Below are 19,290 nucleotides of genomic sequence, written 5' to 3' on the forward strand. Positions count from 1 at the left end.
TCTCCCAACGGGGTGTCCCCAGTCACTTGGATAGTGTGATGAGTGCCCTTAGAACAACCCACATCAAACTCATCAGTAGAAAAGACACCTTCCAGCTTCAACATCTTCTTTATCAACCTCCTATTCCAACCAACAGGTACTGGGGAGTCCCCAAAATTAAATGACTCCGCGGTCAACTTCCTCCTTTTTCAGATAGCTTCTCCCTGGCTTGTCTCACAGGGACACTAGACATTACCGTTACCGGGAAAAGATGCACCAGGGGCATCCCCCCTTTGAAGGTGATCTCCCTCTTCGTAGTGTTCTGGACAATCACTGCCAGCCTGTTTGCCTGTACAACCAAGGGCTTCTGCAATTCGGGCCTCACTTGTACCCCAGCAGGTATTCCCGACTCCTCCTCATGGTCTTCCAGAGTGTCCACTAAGAGGGCCTCGCCCTCAGGCGTTCCAGGAAATTTGTGGGTCCCCATCACTCTTGCTACTTCCCTGGGCTGTAACACGATTGGCTTTGACTGGGTGAACCACACAGTCCCTCGTCCAAACTCGGTATCTGGCCCAATGCAGCCATACACTTCCTCAACAGCAGCTTGAAACACTAGGTGAAAGGGGTGAACGAACAATGTTCTCAGGAAGCTCTCTCCAGTTTTCTCCTTGCAGTCTCCCATGAGCCTCCTCACAATTGGACTGTTGGTCCCCACAAGAATTGAAACACCGCCCTTCTCAATGGGGTCCGGACAAACTAACACTAATGTATCAAGAGCCTCAGCTACTCCCACATTGGCCTCCGAAAACTCCAGCTTCACTGACAAATAACCATGATATGAACAATGACCCGCACTAAGACCCCAGATCTCTTCTGCACTGAATGGCATCAATGGTAATTGCGATAAATACTGGTTGGAAAATGAACGGTAAAGTGACCATGGATAGCCTGCCCCGTAGACAGAAAGCTTCTCTCCCTTCTCCTGACACATGTTCTGAAACCTCATCATGAGCTCCATTGGGCTTCATGTCACACCAAATGCATTTTCCAGTGCTCATATGCAAACGGCAACAGTGGCAAGAGGATACTGAGACTTTACGGCTCTCACAATGTCAGCAGCCCACCCCCTCAAACTTTCAACCAATCACTGTCATTTTATGTCATCAGAGCACTGCCACTCATCTAACAACTGAGAGGCCTGCTCCGCCCAAGTCTCATACTCCTCTTCCCCTTTACGAGTGGGCTTCATTCCTGAGAATAGGCGGAGTCTACCATAGCTGGGACTTTGGACCTGGGCATTTTTCCATTTATTCACCAGAGAGGTAAGGGCAGATACTAACTCATAATTCTCACTCTTCACTGGGAGACAGGGACTCATTAGACATTCTAAATCAGACCACTCCTTCCCCTCACTAGGCAGAAACGAGAGAAACCTGACTTTGAAGTCTCCGCCTCCAGCTACAGGAGACTCGACTTGCAATTCAGCTCGCTCCACTACAGTCTCCACCTCCTGGAAAGTACGTGCAGTCCACGGCTCCCCCTCACCTGGGGCCCCAACAGTACCAGGCAGTTCCACTTCTGTTACGTCAGTGTTAGTCTGAACTAAAACAAGGTCTGTGTCCGCCATTTTATCAAACCTCTGCCCCACAATCATAACTTTGCCAACAGCTTTAACAGTACTTAAAAGTCGAATTAACAATTCATCCGGAGTACGAATACCTACCCCCCTCAACACACATTAGTCACCGGTAACCCTGTGGATGCACACCACTGCTCCACCCCGGCAGCATCCACAACCCACTGGTTCAATGCTCAGGGCAATCATACAGCATCCAACGAAATCAATCCTGCAACGATACCCCCACAATTGTAACCCTAAGGCTCAGCCACCGGCGTTAGTCTAGGGAAGACTGTCTCTGGCCCCACCAAATGTATAAAACGCGAGGTGCAAAACATCTTGTTTGTGCGGATGCTGCATGATGTTACAAATCAGTACCACGAAACAACAGACAGTACACCATATGCAATTCAACAAGTAAGCTTTATAATTCTTAATTGACTAGAAGGTTAGTAAAGAAAAACAAAAAGGGCTCATATTAATAAAACAGTCTAATGCACACATTGGAGCTCACGGTTTCCCTTCCGGTGGTTCTCCATCAATTTCCTCGGGTTTTGTTGACTCCCGGCCCTGCTCCAGGTCCACTCCTCTCAGGCATCTTCTCTGTTCATCTTCCTCTGAACAAAAGACCTAAAACACCTCACTCTCAGGCACCCAACAAGAAAAAAAATACTCCCTACATCGGACGGCGCACATTCCAAAGCTCCTGTTATCTCTAGTCATAACCCGAACACTGCTGATACAGAACAACCATTGCATTAGCAGTGAAACCTTCCCCATGGCATTGCAGTACTATACCAACAAGACCTTGCCCACCTTAAGATTACAGCAAAAGTACAAGTTAGTTAACATATTTGAAGATGACACAAAATTTGGTGGAGCCATGGAAAATCTGTAAGGTTGTCAAAGGATATAGCAAGATATACTGCTATATCCATTCAAATATGGGTGGAGAAATGGCAGGTGGAATTTAATCCAGACAAGGATGAACCATTATACCTTAGGTGGTCAAATGTAAGCGGCAAGTATAGTTAATGACAGGACCCTTAACAGCATTGATGTACAGAGCGATCCTGAGGTCCAAATCCATAGCTCACTCCAAGTGGCAATATAAGTAGATAGAATGGTAAAGAAATGACAACTTGCCTTCATCAGATGGGACATTGCGCACAAGACTCAGGAAGTCATGTTGCAGCTGTATAAAACTCTAGTTAGGCCAGAAATAGAGTATTGTATGCAGTTCTGGTCAATCTATTACAAGAACCTGCTTCTAGCAGGCTTCAATTATACTGGTGCTTAAGAAGAACATAGTATCCTATCTCAATGACTATCATCCAGTAGCACTTACATTCACTGTGGTGAAGGGCTTTGAGAGGTTGATAATGAAACTTATAATAAACATATAATAACAAGAAAGGTGACTTAGATCCACTCCAGTTTGCTCACAGTCACAAGAGGATAACAGCAACTGCAATTTCATAGGCTCTTCACTCAACCTTACAACAATCTAGACAGTGAAAATGCCTACATCAGGATGTTCTTCACTGACTACAGCTCAGCATTCAAGACCACTATCACTCAAAACTAATCAATAAGGTGCAAGACCAAGGCCTCAATACATCCTTGTGCAACTGGATCCTCACATGCACACCCAACCAGATTGGCAACATCTCCACAATCTGTGTCAGCACAGATGCACCACAAAACTGTGTGCTTAGCCCCTGCTCTACTCACTTTATACGGTACTGTATAAAGTGCACCGTCTTAGGTGCATGTAAAAAAATGTAAAGTGAAGATGCTTTCAAAAATAATGTAACATATCTAAATATCAAAAAAATTTCTATAATAGTAGTAAAAAAGTAAAAGATAAATCAAACCAATATTTGATGTGACTACCCTTTGCCTTTAAAACTGCATCAGTTCTCTTAGATACCTTGTTATGCAGTCTTATAAAAAATCAGCTGCTAGGTTGCTTCATGCATTTTGGAGAACTTGCCACAATTCTTCTGCAAAGTTTGGCTACCACGCTTGCTTCTGTCTCTTGAGGTAATCCCAGACAACCTCAATGATCCTGAGATCAGGGCTCTGTGGAGGCCATACCATCTGCTGCAGATTGGAATTACCTGTACATGACAGTTCCTTAGACAACTACATGCTTTCTGCATTATATAGCTCATCACAGACTTCCATGTATCCACAACCAAACACAGTGAGAACATCTGATCTCACACCCCAGTGCTGGGCTCAACAGAGTGCAGTACTGGTATGCTGTGTAGAGGAAATAAATATACTTCGAATCTAGTCCTGCAGCTTTATGGCAAGAAAGCTAGTACAGTGTAAGAATCATTTGAAGAGCCACAAACATTATGACAAGCTGTAATACCAGAAATGTGAAATGTAACCAGAAAGTTATAATTGATGCATATGTTTCACTATAGAGACAACGGTACTGCTGGTGCTTCCCAGGGATCGCTTTTAATATGGGCAGCAATTTTGCAAGAAATAGCTAATGGAAAATGTAATAAACTGAAGTGATTTATATGAAATGGGGAAATGCACTGCATAATGGCAAATAATTTACGTAAAATTAGTGGTACGTAGTTTGGCAAGGCCAACATGAAAAATAAATTATACACAAGAAAGCAGATTGAGTTCCTTATCTTAGCATAACAGGTTGTGTTCAGACCTCTGTGTGGCCAAGCAGAGCTCCAAAGCCATATTCAAGTTTGCTCACAACACCACTGTCATTGACCAAATCAAAGGTAGTGACAAATCATCATTAGGAGGAAGATTGAAAATCTGGCTGAGTGGTGCCACAGCAACCTCTTACTCAATGTCAGCAAGACCAAAGAGCTGATTATTGACTTCAGGAAAATGAAATCAGAGATCAATGAGCCTGTCCTCAGAGGATCAGAGGTAAAGAGGGTCAGCAATTTTAAATTCCTTGGTGTTATCATTCAGAGGACCTTTCCTGGACCCAGCATATAACATCTCAAAAGCAAATTTATAAGTGTTACATTTGGTTCTGTCAGCCAAGTTGTCAATATTAATTATGCCCTATACATTATTTCTGCCATAGCCCACAAATTACAGCATGCCAAAAGCCTGCTACTGGCTTCATCCAGTCCATGTTTGTATATTAACCTCAAAGTTCATGTGGTTTAACCTTACAAAGAACGTCATTAAAAGCTGATCTAATACCCCACATGCACTAGCTACCCCTTCATCTACTCTGCAAGATTTGTCTCCAAGGAATTCAACTCGAGTAGTTAAATGCAACTTTCCTTTCACAAGACCCTATTAATTCCATACAATTATATCAGCACCATTATTTTCTACTGTATTGTGTCTTATTTTAAAATTTAATTGCACTAGTAAATATGAAAACATGAACACACGTGGAAATTCACACAAGTATCATTTCATAAAATAAATATTAATTTCTGCTAACCCTAATCTTACAATATGAATACATTGATTTATATCATATTTATCCACTAGTAGTTGCAACAACCACCTCTCCCCCCCACCCATATAGCGATGGAACTGTACTTACTCCATACCTTGTGTCAAGATGGTGTGCAGTCCAAAAAGGTGAGGGTGTTTGTTTTAAATACTTTTATTGTGATCATAAGACCCCACCTGCTGCTCTCCTGTTTTAGCTCTGTGTTATCCTCCAGAACTTGCTCAATGCTGCTCCCCAGTGTTTGTTCAGTGGAAGAACAAGCTGGACCGGGACAATTCTGGGACGGGCTATTTTTTCGGTTTAAGACTGTACGCTTTTATGAAATCATAATCATATGTGCTGATTGTGATGTGAGCTATTCGTAATGTGTTTTGTAACTTGGCCATGGAAGAACACTGTTTCATTTGGCTATATTCACATATAATTGAATGACAATTACACTTGAAACTTGAACTTGAAAAGCAACCAGGCAGATATAGGCCAACTTTTGGAATGATCATCCTAGAAAGTGCCACATTTCTATGCCTTCAAAAGTCCTTATATTTGCCAAGCAGTCAAGTTAACTGGCAAAAATATTATACTATGTCTCAATAAATTACTTCTATGGTTGGAATTATTCTGTTCCTCTAAGTTCCCAGTCCCTCCTGAAGAGCATAGAACAGCCCATTAGATCTTACTTATAGATTAAAACATTTTATATATTTATTTATTTATTCAACATAATTGCAAAACAATTTTGTATTTGTAGCAACAATTCTGAAGATTTTTTGGTTTTTTGCAAGGATTTCATGTGCATCATTTTATGTAGGATTTTCAAGATGCCTTCCCCTTAAGGCTGAATGTGTACTCTATATTTACACAAATTAACAGGGCTTACTGTGTACCAATATTCTTCTATTCAATTCAAAATCAGAGACATTATAACCTTTCTGATTTCTAAATTATATTTATGCATTGGATGCTGAGAGGATGTCACTCCATTCATTCCCCTATTGAGGGTAACTAGAATCTAAGACTATACTTTAATATTTTGGGGTCAGTCATTTCAGATGCAGTTAAGGAATTCCTTTTTTCAAAGGGAAGAATCTATGGAAATCTCTGCCCCAAAAACTAGCTTTGAATATATTGAAAATACAAAATCAATTGAAATGAACAGACATCTGTGAACAGAAAGTGTAAGGAGATGGTGTTAGAGCCAACAGTAGATCAGCTAGCAAGCTTAAGGATCTAATTTTGTTTTCCGTTAGTCCTGTCTCTTATATTCTTGTGATCCTAGAACTTTCACCAACAATATTTAAATATAGGGGAGCACCACTCTATTGACAAGTGTGCACCACCTGAGCCTTCACCATATTTATGTATGGTACTCATGGTATAAGAATCACTGATGAACACCACAGTGTTACCATTGAGTATTTTTATACCATTTATGGAACACTATATTGCACTAAAATAGTCTCAGCAGGGCACACCATGCCCTTAAACAGTCTTGTTATGTTAAGAAAACACTTTTGGGATATGTCCAGCTTTTGAAATAACCTCATCTTTTCAGAGTTACTCTGCAGGAAAACAATTTACAGGCTTAGTTACTCCAAGATCAAAGTTCAAAGTACATTTATTATCAAAATGTGTATACATTACGCAACCTTGAGATTCCCCTCCTAACAGGCAGTCAGAAACCAAAGAAACCCAAAATAAAACATTAAAAATAAGACCCTCAAACACCCAATGTGCAAAGAGAAAAAATCCCAAATCATGTGAAGAATAAACACAAGCAAATCGCATTCCAGGGCCGAAATGCCTAACACAAGCGGGCATAGTTTTAAGGCGCTTGGAAACAGGTACAGTGGGGATGTCACGGGTAAGTTTTTCCACACAGAGAGTGGTGGTTACGTGGAATGCACAGCTGGTGATGGTGGTGGAGGTGGATACAGTAGGGCCTTTTAAAAGACTATTAGATAGGTACATGGAGCTTAGAAAAATAGAGGGTTCTGTGATAGGGAAATTCTAGGCAGTTTCTAGAGTAGGTTACATGGTCAACACAATATTGATGGCCGAAGCACCTGTAATGTGCTGTAGATGTCTATGTTCTATATTCTATTCTCACTGAAGTCCAACAAAGACAGTCCTGTCCATAATCCCTTAGTTCAGCGAAGAGTGGAGCAGCAAAATGAACCAGCCTGTCCCTCACCTCGAGTCTCAACACCCCAGCCTTTTCAATCTGGCCTGGCACTTAAATCATCCAAATATCAGCTTCAGTCGTTTTGACACTCTCTAGGGCCTGGACCATGCCACCTCAATTCAGCCTGAACCTGAACTTTCCAATTTGGCATGGTGCTTAAATCAATCAAAACTCAGGTCTTCTTTGCTCTCAGCAAAGAACCCACTGCCTTGCCTTGACTCAGTTCTCCCAAATTGTATTACCTCCAAGTTCAAATGGAAGTTATAGGTTATTGTTTGCAATAATCACTTACCAAAAAAAGAGTGACTAACAAAGTATTTAGTTATTTTCATTGTTTCATTAGCCACCAGCCAGAAGTTGCTGAAATTCGCCAGTGCCATCTTAAGCTGGAAGATGCAGCATGTTGTGATAATTCCACTATATTGAACCTATTGTTACAACTTCAAATTTCATCATGAAAGTTGCAGAACTATCAGTAACAAATCCTATTATCCTTCTAGACCTGAAATGCAACATATCAAACTAACAGAATCACAAACATTTCTTCAAGCACAGTAGCCAGCTACCTCCATCTAGAATAGCATGTGACCCAATTTTACTGCACGTAGTATATTCAGTGCCTGATTTCTGCAGCCAAATAGCCAGAATGGCAAAACAATTGCAACAAAAGAAAACACCAAATGGATCTCTTTGGTAGTAACTCTGATACTGGCTAAGAACAATTATCAAGCAAATTTAAGTCCTGCAATTCCACATTAATATTTTGGTCTCTGAATAGTGATTAAACTGCAGATAATATGCTCAAGAGATACTACTGTATACAGCGGTATACTGCACCTCCAGTCAAACAAGGACCTGCTGATTTACCCTTGGACATATTTCTTCTCCATCTCTTATTCAACATATTATCATGGTTAAGAGAATGCTTATTGGTAGATACACATTAACTCACCAACTTCAATAATCAATACAAAGACAAATACATAAGCCTGAAATGTGAAATAAAATCAGAAATTGCAGGAGATATTTAACAGATGAGAGTAAAGCAACACAAAAACATGCTGACTCACAGAGCCCTCATCAACCATCAAGCATTTATATTAATTTCATTTCATTCTTCCAAGGTTTCCATCAACTCCCTCCTGATTCTCCCAATTAGAAGCACACAATGCTCAGTTAATTTACAAATTCATATCTCTTCAAGATGTGGGATAAACAAACAGAAAACCCAAGGGCAACAAACATTACCACATGGGAAACTTGCAAATGCAACACAGTCTGGACAGGAAGTCTGCTGGAAATTGGATCATTGGAGCTGTAACACTCTCCTAGCTCTATCACTCATCAGCCCAGTTAGGTGGGTATTTCTCACCCTCTGTCCACACCAAAACGGCGTTTTCATCCCCCGAAAATAGAGATGTTCAGAAACGGTCTCCAGAGTGAATAAATCTGAAAATGCTTAATAGCCATTGCAGTGTGTACGGGGTAACCGGAGCTTTTTAAAACCGCTGTCATGACGTGCCGGAACAGATGGCGACAGCGCGGCATTTCATTGTTTTCTTCTTATTATTATTACTACTTTATTGTCGCCAAACAATTGATACTAGAGCATACAATCATCACAGCGATAGAAACCATAGAAACTACAGCACAGAAACAGGCCTTTTGGCCCTTCTTGGCTGTGCCAAACCATTTTCTGCTTAGTCCCACTGACCTGCACACGGACCATATCCCTCCATACACCTCCCATCCATGTACCTGTCCAATTTATTCTTAAATGTTAAAAAAGAACCCGCATTTACCACCTCATCTGGCAGCTCATTCCACACTCCCACCACTCTCTGTGTGAAGAAGCCCCCTCTAATGTTCCCTTTAAACTTTTCCCCCCTCACCCTAAACCCATGTCCTCTGGTTTTTTTCTCCCCTTGCCTCAGTGGAAAAAGCCTGCTTGCATTCACTCTATCTATACCCATCATAATTTTATATACCTCTATCAAATCTCCCCTCATTCTTCTACGCTCCAGGGAATAAAGTCCCAACCTATTCAACCTTTCTCTGTAACTGAGTTTCTCAAATCCCGGCAACATCCTTGTAAACCTTCTCTGCACTCTTTCAATCTCATTTATATCCTTCCGGTAATTTGGTGACCAAAACTGAACACAATACTCCAGATTCGGCCTCACCAATGCCTTATACAACCTCATCATAACATTCCAGCTCTTATACTCAATACTTTGATTAATAAAGGCCAATGTACCAAAAGCTCTCTTTACGACTCTATCTACCTGTGACGCCACTTTTAGGGAATTTTGTATCTGTATTCCCAGATCCCTCTGTTCCACTGCACTCCTCAGTGCCTTACCATTAACCCTGTATGTTCTACGTTGGTTTGTCCTTCCAATGTGCAATACTTCACACTTGTCAGTATTAAACTCCATCTGCCATTTTTTAGCCCATTTCTGCGCTTTGCAGAACCTGACAATTTCAGAACAGCCGGCAACGAGACTGAAGCCAGAACAGTTAGAAATGTACTCACCAAATACTTTGACCCATAGCTTACTGAAAAAAAAAGTATTCTCACTTTGCCCTGTTTTCTGTCCTTGCTTGTATGAAGGTAGTTTACCTATTTATGCAAGTACTTCTCTGACAATAGATGTGTAACAGCCTAATGTAACATTGTATGGAAATACAAGATAACACTGATGCAGACATGTTTTATACATTTAACAAGGTGCTTTATTAATGCAACAGAGTTAGTCAGTTTTTCAATGTTCGTCGTCAGCCGGGTCATACTGTCCATGAACTCCCTGTCAGTTGCCTCCATACGCTCCAGTATTTGTTTTTTTTTAGTTTTTTAAGTCCTCCTGCCCGAAAGCCAAGAGCAATTCCTTTTTAGTTTTTCTACTCTGTAACTGGACAAACGCGCACTAAGTATACCGTTTCCTCTTCATCTGTTTTCTGTGTGTCCTGCGCATGCCCAGTAGGAGGAGATTCGCCCAAATATCCGTCTAATGTGGACAGAGATATTTTGAAAAACGCTTAGTGTGGATGCCTATCGTTTTTACTTGAAACCGGCGTTTTCAAAGTTATCCAGCGTAGTGTGGACATAGCCTCACAGATCGAGTTTCTGCTGTTAATTAACACTAAATTTACTTGCACTTTAAGTGAATGAGTACAGGGGAAGATGATAGATAGTGCACCAAAATTAAGAGCTAAGAGGCTGCTCATGGTCACTACTCAACATGTTGTTGGATACTCAAACATTGTAAGTAATTCACTTTTAATAATGTGTGGAGAATATGCAAACTATGGGGGCAAGAACCAAAACTTGGGTTGAATCTGAACCCCTGGAGCTGTGAGACAGTGACACTAACTGCTGTGCTACCAGGCTGGTCAAGTACTCAGTTTGTTCGCATTTTAAACATCACAGATGCAGTTAGGGATATCAAAAAATGTGTAAGCTACTGTTACTCTAGAAGGAGAAACATGAACCATTGGACCCTTCAGCAGACTATTAGCCTAAAAGTTGTTAATGGTGTGAGTAGGAGTTCAGAGAAGGACATAAAGATACAGAAGGCATTGGTGTGGAGGGCTATGAACGACATGAAGGAAATCTGGAAGTCGAATCTGACCAAAAGACTTAAAAAAGGGAACTTCACGCCAGTCATAGAGCCCATTCTCATGTACGGATGCGAGATGTGAACACTCACCAAAACTATGCGAAAGTCTCTAGATGGTTGCTATACACAAATGCTCCAGATGGCTTTTGACGTGCGTTGGCAACAGCACATGACGAACTTCGAGCTCTATAACGACCTACTGATGCTCACCACTAAAATTGAGGTGAGAAGACTGCAACTAGCGGGGCACTGTCTTCACCACCCTGAGCTACCTGCCAGCCTAGTCATTATATGGGAGCCCAAGCATGGGAGAATGAACCCTGGGCGCCCTCCCAAGACTATGGTCAACACGCTCCTCAAAGACAGCGACGCGGCTAATGTAGATGAACTGAACACACTGATGAGGGAGAGGGAGAAGTGGAGAGTCCATCATCGTGCCCAACGCCGGTCCCCTAGGCCTGAGTCGACGTTGTTGTAGTAGTAGTAGTAGTTAGCTCTTTCAATAGGTGGAAGATGTGTATATTGAATAGCCATTTATTGTCACATTGTTTAGAAAATGTTGGTTATGGTCCTGAATTTGCAGCCAGGTGGGAAGCTGTTGTGGAGGCTCAATGTTTGTAATGCTGTTGAAGTCATGTGAGTAATTTGGTAGAACAGAAAATAAACTATTGACATGGCATTGTTAAGTAATGTTTGATTAATTCAGAATTACAACTTGTTCCACGTCATTTTTGATATGCTGATCACGCTGACAATCAAAACTGTTGAAACCATTCAATAAAGCAATCCACTGGACACAATATTGCAAAAGTGATAAAAAATGATCTTAAATGTGTTCTGACTATAACTGCTAGTAATAATGTAACTCAAATGGAGAAATGTTTCTCTAAAATACAATGAAAGTATTCCTTTCATTTATAATTATACAAACAGGTGGCAGCAACTCTTGAAAGTAAGGTAGCACTCTCCCAACTTAGTGGTGAGGCTTAGAATAAAAGATGTTGAAGTTAAAATGTTTTATTACTGAAAAAACAGTTGATAAAGAAATAATTCAGTATAAGAAAAATAAAATTTTATGTGCTTTGTTTATTACATTTCAAAACACAGTATTTTATGTATTCTTTTATAAACTGCTTTTTTTCTGCAAGGAGGAAAACCTTTATTTTCCTGAAAGTAGTGAAGGAATTTCCTGCCCTGAAGCTTCAATTGCGAACATACATTTCAGGTATTGATGCCAATGTACAAGAAGCATCTGAAGGGGAATACCATTATGTCACTCCAAAATGACACTGCTGACAATGCATTAAACCTCATTAACTCCCATTAATTATGATAGTATCTTGCTTTATTAATTTCCAAAAATGTGCCCAGACACGAGGAGGCCTGCCAAAGTAAGCCCCTTTTCTGTAACTTTGTCATCAAATTTATTTATTGGTTTAGTGACTGCTCCAAGTCTCTTGGATAGCTTGATAATGGGCTGACATGCAGTGAACTTTTGCCACCAGTGCCAAAAAGAACTGGGGGCATGCTATTTTTTGTGGGTCTTCAACACTAGTGTATTGCAACTCAAATCACAATTGCACTGAATATTTAATGTAAATGAATCCAAGCTATTGTTCCACCCATTACAGGTCCAGGGCTGAAATTGTGGGACTCATCACCAACAATGATGAGATAGCCAACAGAGAGGAAGTGGAGAAGCTCAAGGCCTGGTGCCAGGCAAATAACCTTTCCCTCAATGTCAACAAGGCAAAAAAGATGATTATCAGCTTCAGAAGAACTCAGACCACTCACACCCGTCTTTCCATCAGCAGCACAGCAGTAGAAACTGCAAGCAATTTCAAGCTCCTGGAATGCACATTTCTTATGATCCCAGAACACAACATACATAACCAGGAAAGCTCACCAAAGCCTCCACTTTCTGAGGCTGAAGACAGATGGAATACATACATCTTTACTCATGTTATTCTACAGATGTGCAGTAGAAAGCATCTTTACAAGCTGCATCACTGCATGATATTGAAACTACACTGCAACAGACGGGAAGGCCCTGCAACGTGTAATCAAAACTGCCCAATACATCACCAGCTTTAGCCTACCCGCCATCAAGGACATATATACAGAAAGGTACTGGAAAAGGGCCAGCAGCATCAAGAAGGATCCCACCCACCCTGCTCATGGTCTGTTTGTCCCATTCCCATCATGGAGGAGGCTATGAAATATTCACAGTGGGACCACCAGACTCAAAAACAGTTACTTTCCCCCAAGTAGTAAAGCTGATCAACACCTTCACCCACTAACTTCCCTCCCCCACAACACAAACCACCACTACTTTATCATTTCCTGTCAGAGTCACCTTATATACAGACACCTCTATGCCTAGCACCACTTTATGGACATACAATCAATGTATATAAGCCGTCTTACGTATTTATATTTACTGTGAAGCTTTTTTTACTCATATTGCATTCCTCGTCTTCGTGAGTTTTTTGTGAGGTATTGGATCTGTAGTGAGAATTATTTCATTCTCCTTTACACTTGTGTACTGGAATGACATTAAAGAATCTTGATGCTCTGTCATGCTGAGTTGAGGGACTGGTGGTACTTTGTACTTGATTCCTCAGATATTTATAAACTCATCAGGGAGCTTGGCATTGTGCCCTCAATGTGTCCTTTTGTAGTACTGTAGGATAATGTAAGGGGTGGAACCACATGCATAATTCACAACCACATCATTGAGTTGGGGTTCACTTTAAGAGGCCTGTGGTTGGCTGACATTAAGTTTGGGGATGCTGGGGTTTCTCTCCTGTGTGACATTTCAACTGGTTGCCCTCACCCCACAGTGACTGCAAACTGGCAGCTGGCTGTTTTTGACTCCACCCATGGCCCCTTGCATCTGCACCAGAAGACCTCACAGAAACTGGTTCCACTAAAGTTTGTGTGGCACGATCTTAGAAAGGACATGCACGCTAGGAGTACAACCTGTGTTGAATGCCGGTGGGCAGAAATTAATTGTTATGTTCAGGCACCATTGGCACCTTTTGAGATCCCTATGTGATGGTTTGACCATGTCAACATTGACCTGGTTGTCACTCCTACCTCTCCTGCAGTTTCACACACCTCCTTACCATGCTGGACTGTAGCACCAGGTGGCCCAAGGTTGTCCCTCTAGCATCAATGACGGCCACAGACATGACTCAGATGTTCATCAGAACATGGATAGCTCGATTTGGCACCCCATCTAATACTTCCTCCGTTTGTGGTTCCCAATTCACATCAGAACTCCAGGTTGCAATGACCTAGAACCTCAACGTTAGGCTACATTTCACCATGGTGTATCACCCACAGTCCAACGGCTTGTGTGAGCAGTTTCAGCGCTCCTTAAAGGCTGTTCTGAGGGCTTCCCTGACGGATGAGTGTTGACATTATTGTCTCTTGTGGTTCCTACAGGGGCTCAAAATGGATCCAATGGAGGACCTACAATCATCCATGGCCGAGTTGGTATGCAGGCAACTGTTACGACTACCAGGTGATTTTATTCCTGACACCATGACCGCCTGGTCAGCAACGTTCTGCCCTCCTCAGTAAACTCAATTACTTTGCATCTATTCCTACCTCCCATCATGGCGTACAGCACTCTTGGGTTCCTGTTGACCTACACGCCACCTCATTCAATGCACACCAACACCTCCTTCTGCCCCCTTACTATGGCCCAGACCACATTTTGGGACAGAGAGGAAAGACTTCTTCAGGGGCCCTGTTAAAGAAGTTGCTCCTGAATCTTTGAGTGTGTGCTTCCTGGCTTTTGTACCTCCTTCCTGATGGTAACAATGAGAAGAGGGCATGTCCTAGGTAGTGCAGCTCCTTGATGATGGAAGCCTCTTTTCTGAGGCACTGCTCCTTAAAGATATCTTAGATACTATAGAGGTTAGTACCCATGATGGAGCTGACTAATTTTACATCTCTCTGCAGCTTGCTATGATCCTGCGCAGTAGCCTCCCCCTGCCAAACCAGACGGTGATGCAGCTGGTCAGAATATTCTCCATGGTACATCTGTAGAACTTTTTGAATTGCTTGGGTGACAAACCTAATCTCCTCAAACTCCTGATGCTGTCTTGCCTTCTTTATAGCTGCATCAATATGTTGGGACCAGGTTAGAATCTTAGAGATACTGACACCCAGAATATTGCTTTAGAAAATTCTGGAGTTAAAGCTGATATTCATGGATGTTGACAAGTACACAAAGTACATGCTAGTGCCTGTAGATGTCTGAATAATAGGACCAGGCTTTTCAATGTCATAGGATACAAGACCATAAGACAGGGGAGCAGAAGTAAGCCATTCAGCCCATCGAGTCTGCTCCACCATTCAATCATGGCTGATCCAATTCTTCCAGTCATCCCAACTCCCCTGCCTTCTCCCCATACCTTTTGATGCCCTGGCTAATCGAGAACCCATCTATCTCTGCCTTATATGCACTCAATGACTTGGCCTCCACAGCCGCTTGTGGCAACAAATTCCACAGATTTACTACTCTCGACTAAAGTAATTTTTCCACATCTCTGTTCTAAATGGACATTCTTCAATCCTGAAGTCGTGCCCCCTTGTCCTAGACTCCCCTCCCATAGGAAATATCTAAGTCTCTCTGCAGGCTCTCTGTTTCCTCAACACTACCTGCTCCTCCACCTATCTTTGTATCATCGGCAAATTTAGCCACAAATCCATTAATCCCATAGTCCAAATCATTGATATACATCGTAAAAAGCTGCGGTCCCAACACCGACCCCTGTGGAAGTCCACTGGTAACCGGCAGCCAGCCAGAATAGGATCCCTTTATTCCCACTCTCTGCTTTCTGCCAATCAACCAATGCTCCACCCATGCTGGTAACTTAAGAAAGTATAAATCTTCAGTATCTTCAGGAAGTATAAATAGAAATAATGTATTTTATATTGAAACAAGAATAGGCAAGCACCAAATGTAAAGTGAGCCATGAGATTGTGAGGAAAATAATGGATTAATGACAGGCATCACTTTTTAGTCACTCGGATGATTTTGCTCTATTTGCCTAATCTTTACTCACTCACTTATCTGTACACACTGGTTGCCTCCTTTTGCTCCCTTTATTACAACTTCTACTCCTACCATTGTACATCAGCAAATTTAGCCGTAAGACTGTCAATGTCTTCATTCAAGCCATTCATATGGATTGTGAGCTGCTGAGTACCTGCAGAAGTTTAAGGCTCTGATTCAGGTATAACTTAAGTTGTAGGTAAGTTTCTTTTGCAGAGCACATCGGTGGAATGCATCTCTAATCATTCATTGAAAAACTGAAATATTGTGAGTTCAATAAGTGAAAGACAACTATCGTGGAAAGGAGAAAATGTTACAGAATTCATACCTTGCAGATACTTTACAGGTGCCAGTTCCATCAATCTTAACTTAACACTGATAAACAAAACAACAAAGTGACCATTTCAAATGTAAAAATGTCAGGTTGAGACACTGAAAATAAGAGCAGTATCATGGAAATCTCTCTGAGCAAAATAATACAGAGATCAAACCAAAGAACAACAGACAGTTAATCACAATTAGCAAAGCAGAGATCCAATTAAAGAAAATGCTTAGAGAGGTTTAGCTACTTTTGTGAGAATTACTGAATTTGATTTTATATAACAATATAATTTGAAATGTATGTTTGGCTCTGAGGATAAATCAATGCCAATCCTCCTACAAAACCTATCTACCAAAGAATTTAGAGACAATATTGCGTGATAGCACATTGTCTGGTTTAAACTATCACACTTTCAGTGACAACACTTTACAGATTCTCAACTGGATACACGTCCATTGGAACATAAAGAGGTTGTGAAATATGCAATTTAAATCCAAGATTTTCTTTGATACCCACAGACACACAGCATTTTCAACCATGTACAATTTACTTTATACAGTCAAGTCAAGCTGTTAATAAAATGTTGCTTTTTCACATATACCCTGCTGCTGAAACCAGTACAAACTAATTTTGTTTCTCTCACTCCATTGACAGTAAATATAATGAATTGAGAGAACCCAAGACAGTGCTTAACAAAATTAACAACTGTGAACAATAAGGCTATAAGAATGAAAGATGTGGGAAACATGAAAGATTTGAGGCAGCAGTGAATAGAAGAACACTTTTAAATATAATACCATGACAATTGGGGGATAGCTGCTCTGACTTAGTCATTCAGTTCCAAAAATGTTCAATTTCTAGCATTAACATCCATCAAAAGCAGTTTTTGATTTTTCCAAGGTCTGGATTCAAGGCTAGATGTAAAAAAAATCAGAAAAATGGATAGGTCATAGAAGACATCTTTTAAAAAATCTCCCCAACCAGCAATCATTAAGTTAACATCTTTCTTAGAATTACATCTCAATGACAAAAAAGATGTAGAAAAATTTCCCAATTACATCTTCAAAATACCTGACATAGTTATCTGAAAATTTAAGCAGAAATTAAAGTACCAGAGATACCCTAAAGTTCAGTTTAAATAATAAAGACATATTTGGCAAATTTTAAATTTGTGTTTTAAAACAATTATGAAATTTATTATCTTACAATGAGTGCAGAAAAATATATTATTTCCTTTTTAACAAAACAACAACATTCATATTCGTATTTGATCTAATAAATGAAAATTAAAAACTGTAAATGTTGGAAACCTAGAGCAAAAGTAGAATATAGAATTCCTAAAATAACAATTATTTTAGCCAATTTGATAATGTAGTTGGAGAAAACTTACAGAACTGAAGCATAATCTCAATTCCCTTTACATCTTGTACTTCTGCAAGCTCCCAACATCTGAGGATATGCCCCTCCAATAAGCTTCAGTAAGAGACAAATGAAGAGCTATACAGCAAGGGAGTTGGGGCACCACAGTAACAATGCAGATAGCACAACATTATTACCGCTCAGGGCTTCAGAGTTCCAATTTTAATTCTGCTGTCCTCTGTAGGCAAGTTTCTAGTCCGTTCCCATGTGCGCCTGGGTATTCTCCAGGTGCTCTGGTTTCCTCCCAGTCCAACTAGGTTAATTGGTCAGTATAAATTATCCCATATTTGGCAAGGGTGAAATCAGTGGGTTGTTGGCGGCACAGCTCAAAGGGCCAGATGGGCCTGTTCCATGCTGTATCTCTAAATAAACAAATACATTGGGTCAAGAACCCTGATGCAAATTTATCAACCAATCCAGTGTAAAACAGAAGTTGCTTCCTATAAATGCAGTAGTGAGCCAAAAATTTGACTCTGGATTCTGTAGTTTTATTATTAAAAAGGTACTGCAACCCGAAAATTGTGCATTTGCTAAATGTAGAATTATATAAAATGAGCAGCAACAGTCAATACCTTTAAATGAAGTAGATCACCAGTGGAATTTGCCAAAATTGCTAAGTGGACTCACAACTGGCTTTGATGAAGATAATTTGAAGTTATGCACCCATCCATCTTCTACAGTACTTTCTAAGAAAAGAACTCTACTGCAACCAGATTCTATTATATATATATTATCTAAGCTTCCTACATTTATTCCATTTGTATTAAAGCCCATGCGTATAAGTTGTGTTTTATATTAACATTCCACATTACTGTGTATAATCGCATAGTCTGTTTTACAAAAGAACTGATTTTTTTTATGTGAAAGCTGAGATGGTGCACAAGGTATTCCTCGAAAAGACTTGATAACAATTACTCTCCAGCTCATTAATACCCGATTACTCAGACTGCATACTGTCTCATTTGAGACAACATCATGAGGTTTAACTGACCTTGGATCAACCCTAATATACCTTACGTTTCTGGTGTCAAAGCCAACAAGTCTGGGTCTATACTACACCAATTCTTCAATATAATTTTAATATAACTCTTCAATAACAACGGAGATTACATTGATGTGTTGAGGACATCTAGAAAGTTAGTTACCATTTTAATCCTTTCATCTCAAGGTGGCTATATTGTTTCTGGTGAAGTCACAATAAATGAGGCAAAAATGATTACTGTCCATTAAGTTTTAGATATAGGCTTAGTGCATTGGATTGGGATGATGAGCAGTGCAATTTTATGGGTTTTTGAAATTGACTTTGAAAACACAGATTGTTGGAAATGATGGAATCAGCTAAAACCAGTTGGCACAATTTAAACTGAACAAGATGACATTGGATGTACTAATGTTTGTTTTCAGAAAGTAGCTCATCTAATGAAAACCTTCTGATCTCAGTGCTAAAATAATTAAATCAGGCTAAATCCAAGATCTTTGAAAGACAATACTGCACATGTTTCACATCTGATTTGTACGCTGGGGGAAGGGAGAATGCATTCAGCCCTCATGCTTCAATGAGCTAACTTTAATTCTAAAATTATGCCTAATAAATAGAGTTCATCAACCTGCAG

At 40.5% G+C, this 19,290-nt stretch overlaps 1 protein-coding gene across 10 annotated transcripts in view; it reads right to left on the reverse strand.

Annotated features, from left to right (window-relative positions):
- Positions 1–19,290, reverse strand: part of trappc9 (trafficking protein particle complex subunit 9) — a 711,836-nt gene that overhangs the window by 263,985 nt on the left and 428,561 nt on the right. Inside the window, exon 22 of one of the 10 annotated variants that reach the window (XM_072255636.1) lies at positions 17,807–18,039. The exons of the other annotated variants lie outside the window; for them this stretch is intronic. Coding sequence (XP_072111737.1) covers positions 17,954–18,039 — 86 coding nt within the window. The 3' untranslated portion in view covers positions 17,807–17,953. Of the gene's footprint in view, positions 1–17,806; positions 18,040–19,290 lie in introns of those variants that run through there. 10 annotated transcript variants of the gene reach the window in all.

The sequence above is a fragment of the Mobula birostris genome, chromosome 1 (assembly GCF_030028105.1).
Source record: "Mobula birostris isolate sMobBir1 chromosome 1, sMobBir1.hap1, whole genome shotgun sequence".
NCBI classification, from domain to species: domain Eukaryota; kingdom Metazoa; phylum Chordata; class Chondrichthyes; order Myliobatiformes; family Myliobatidae; genus Mobula; species Mobula birostris.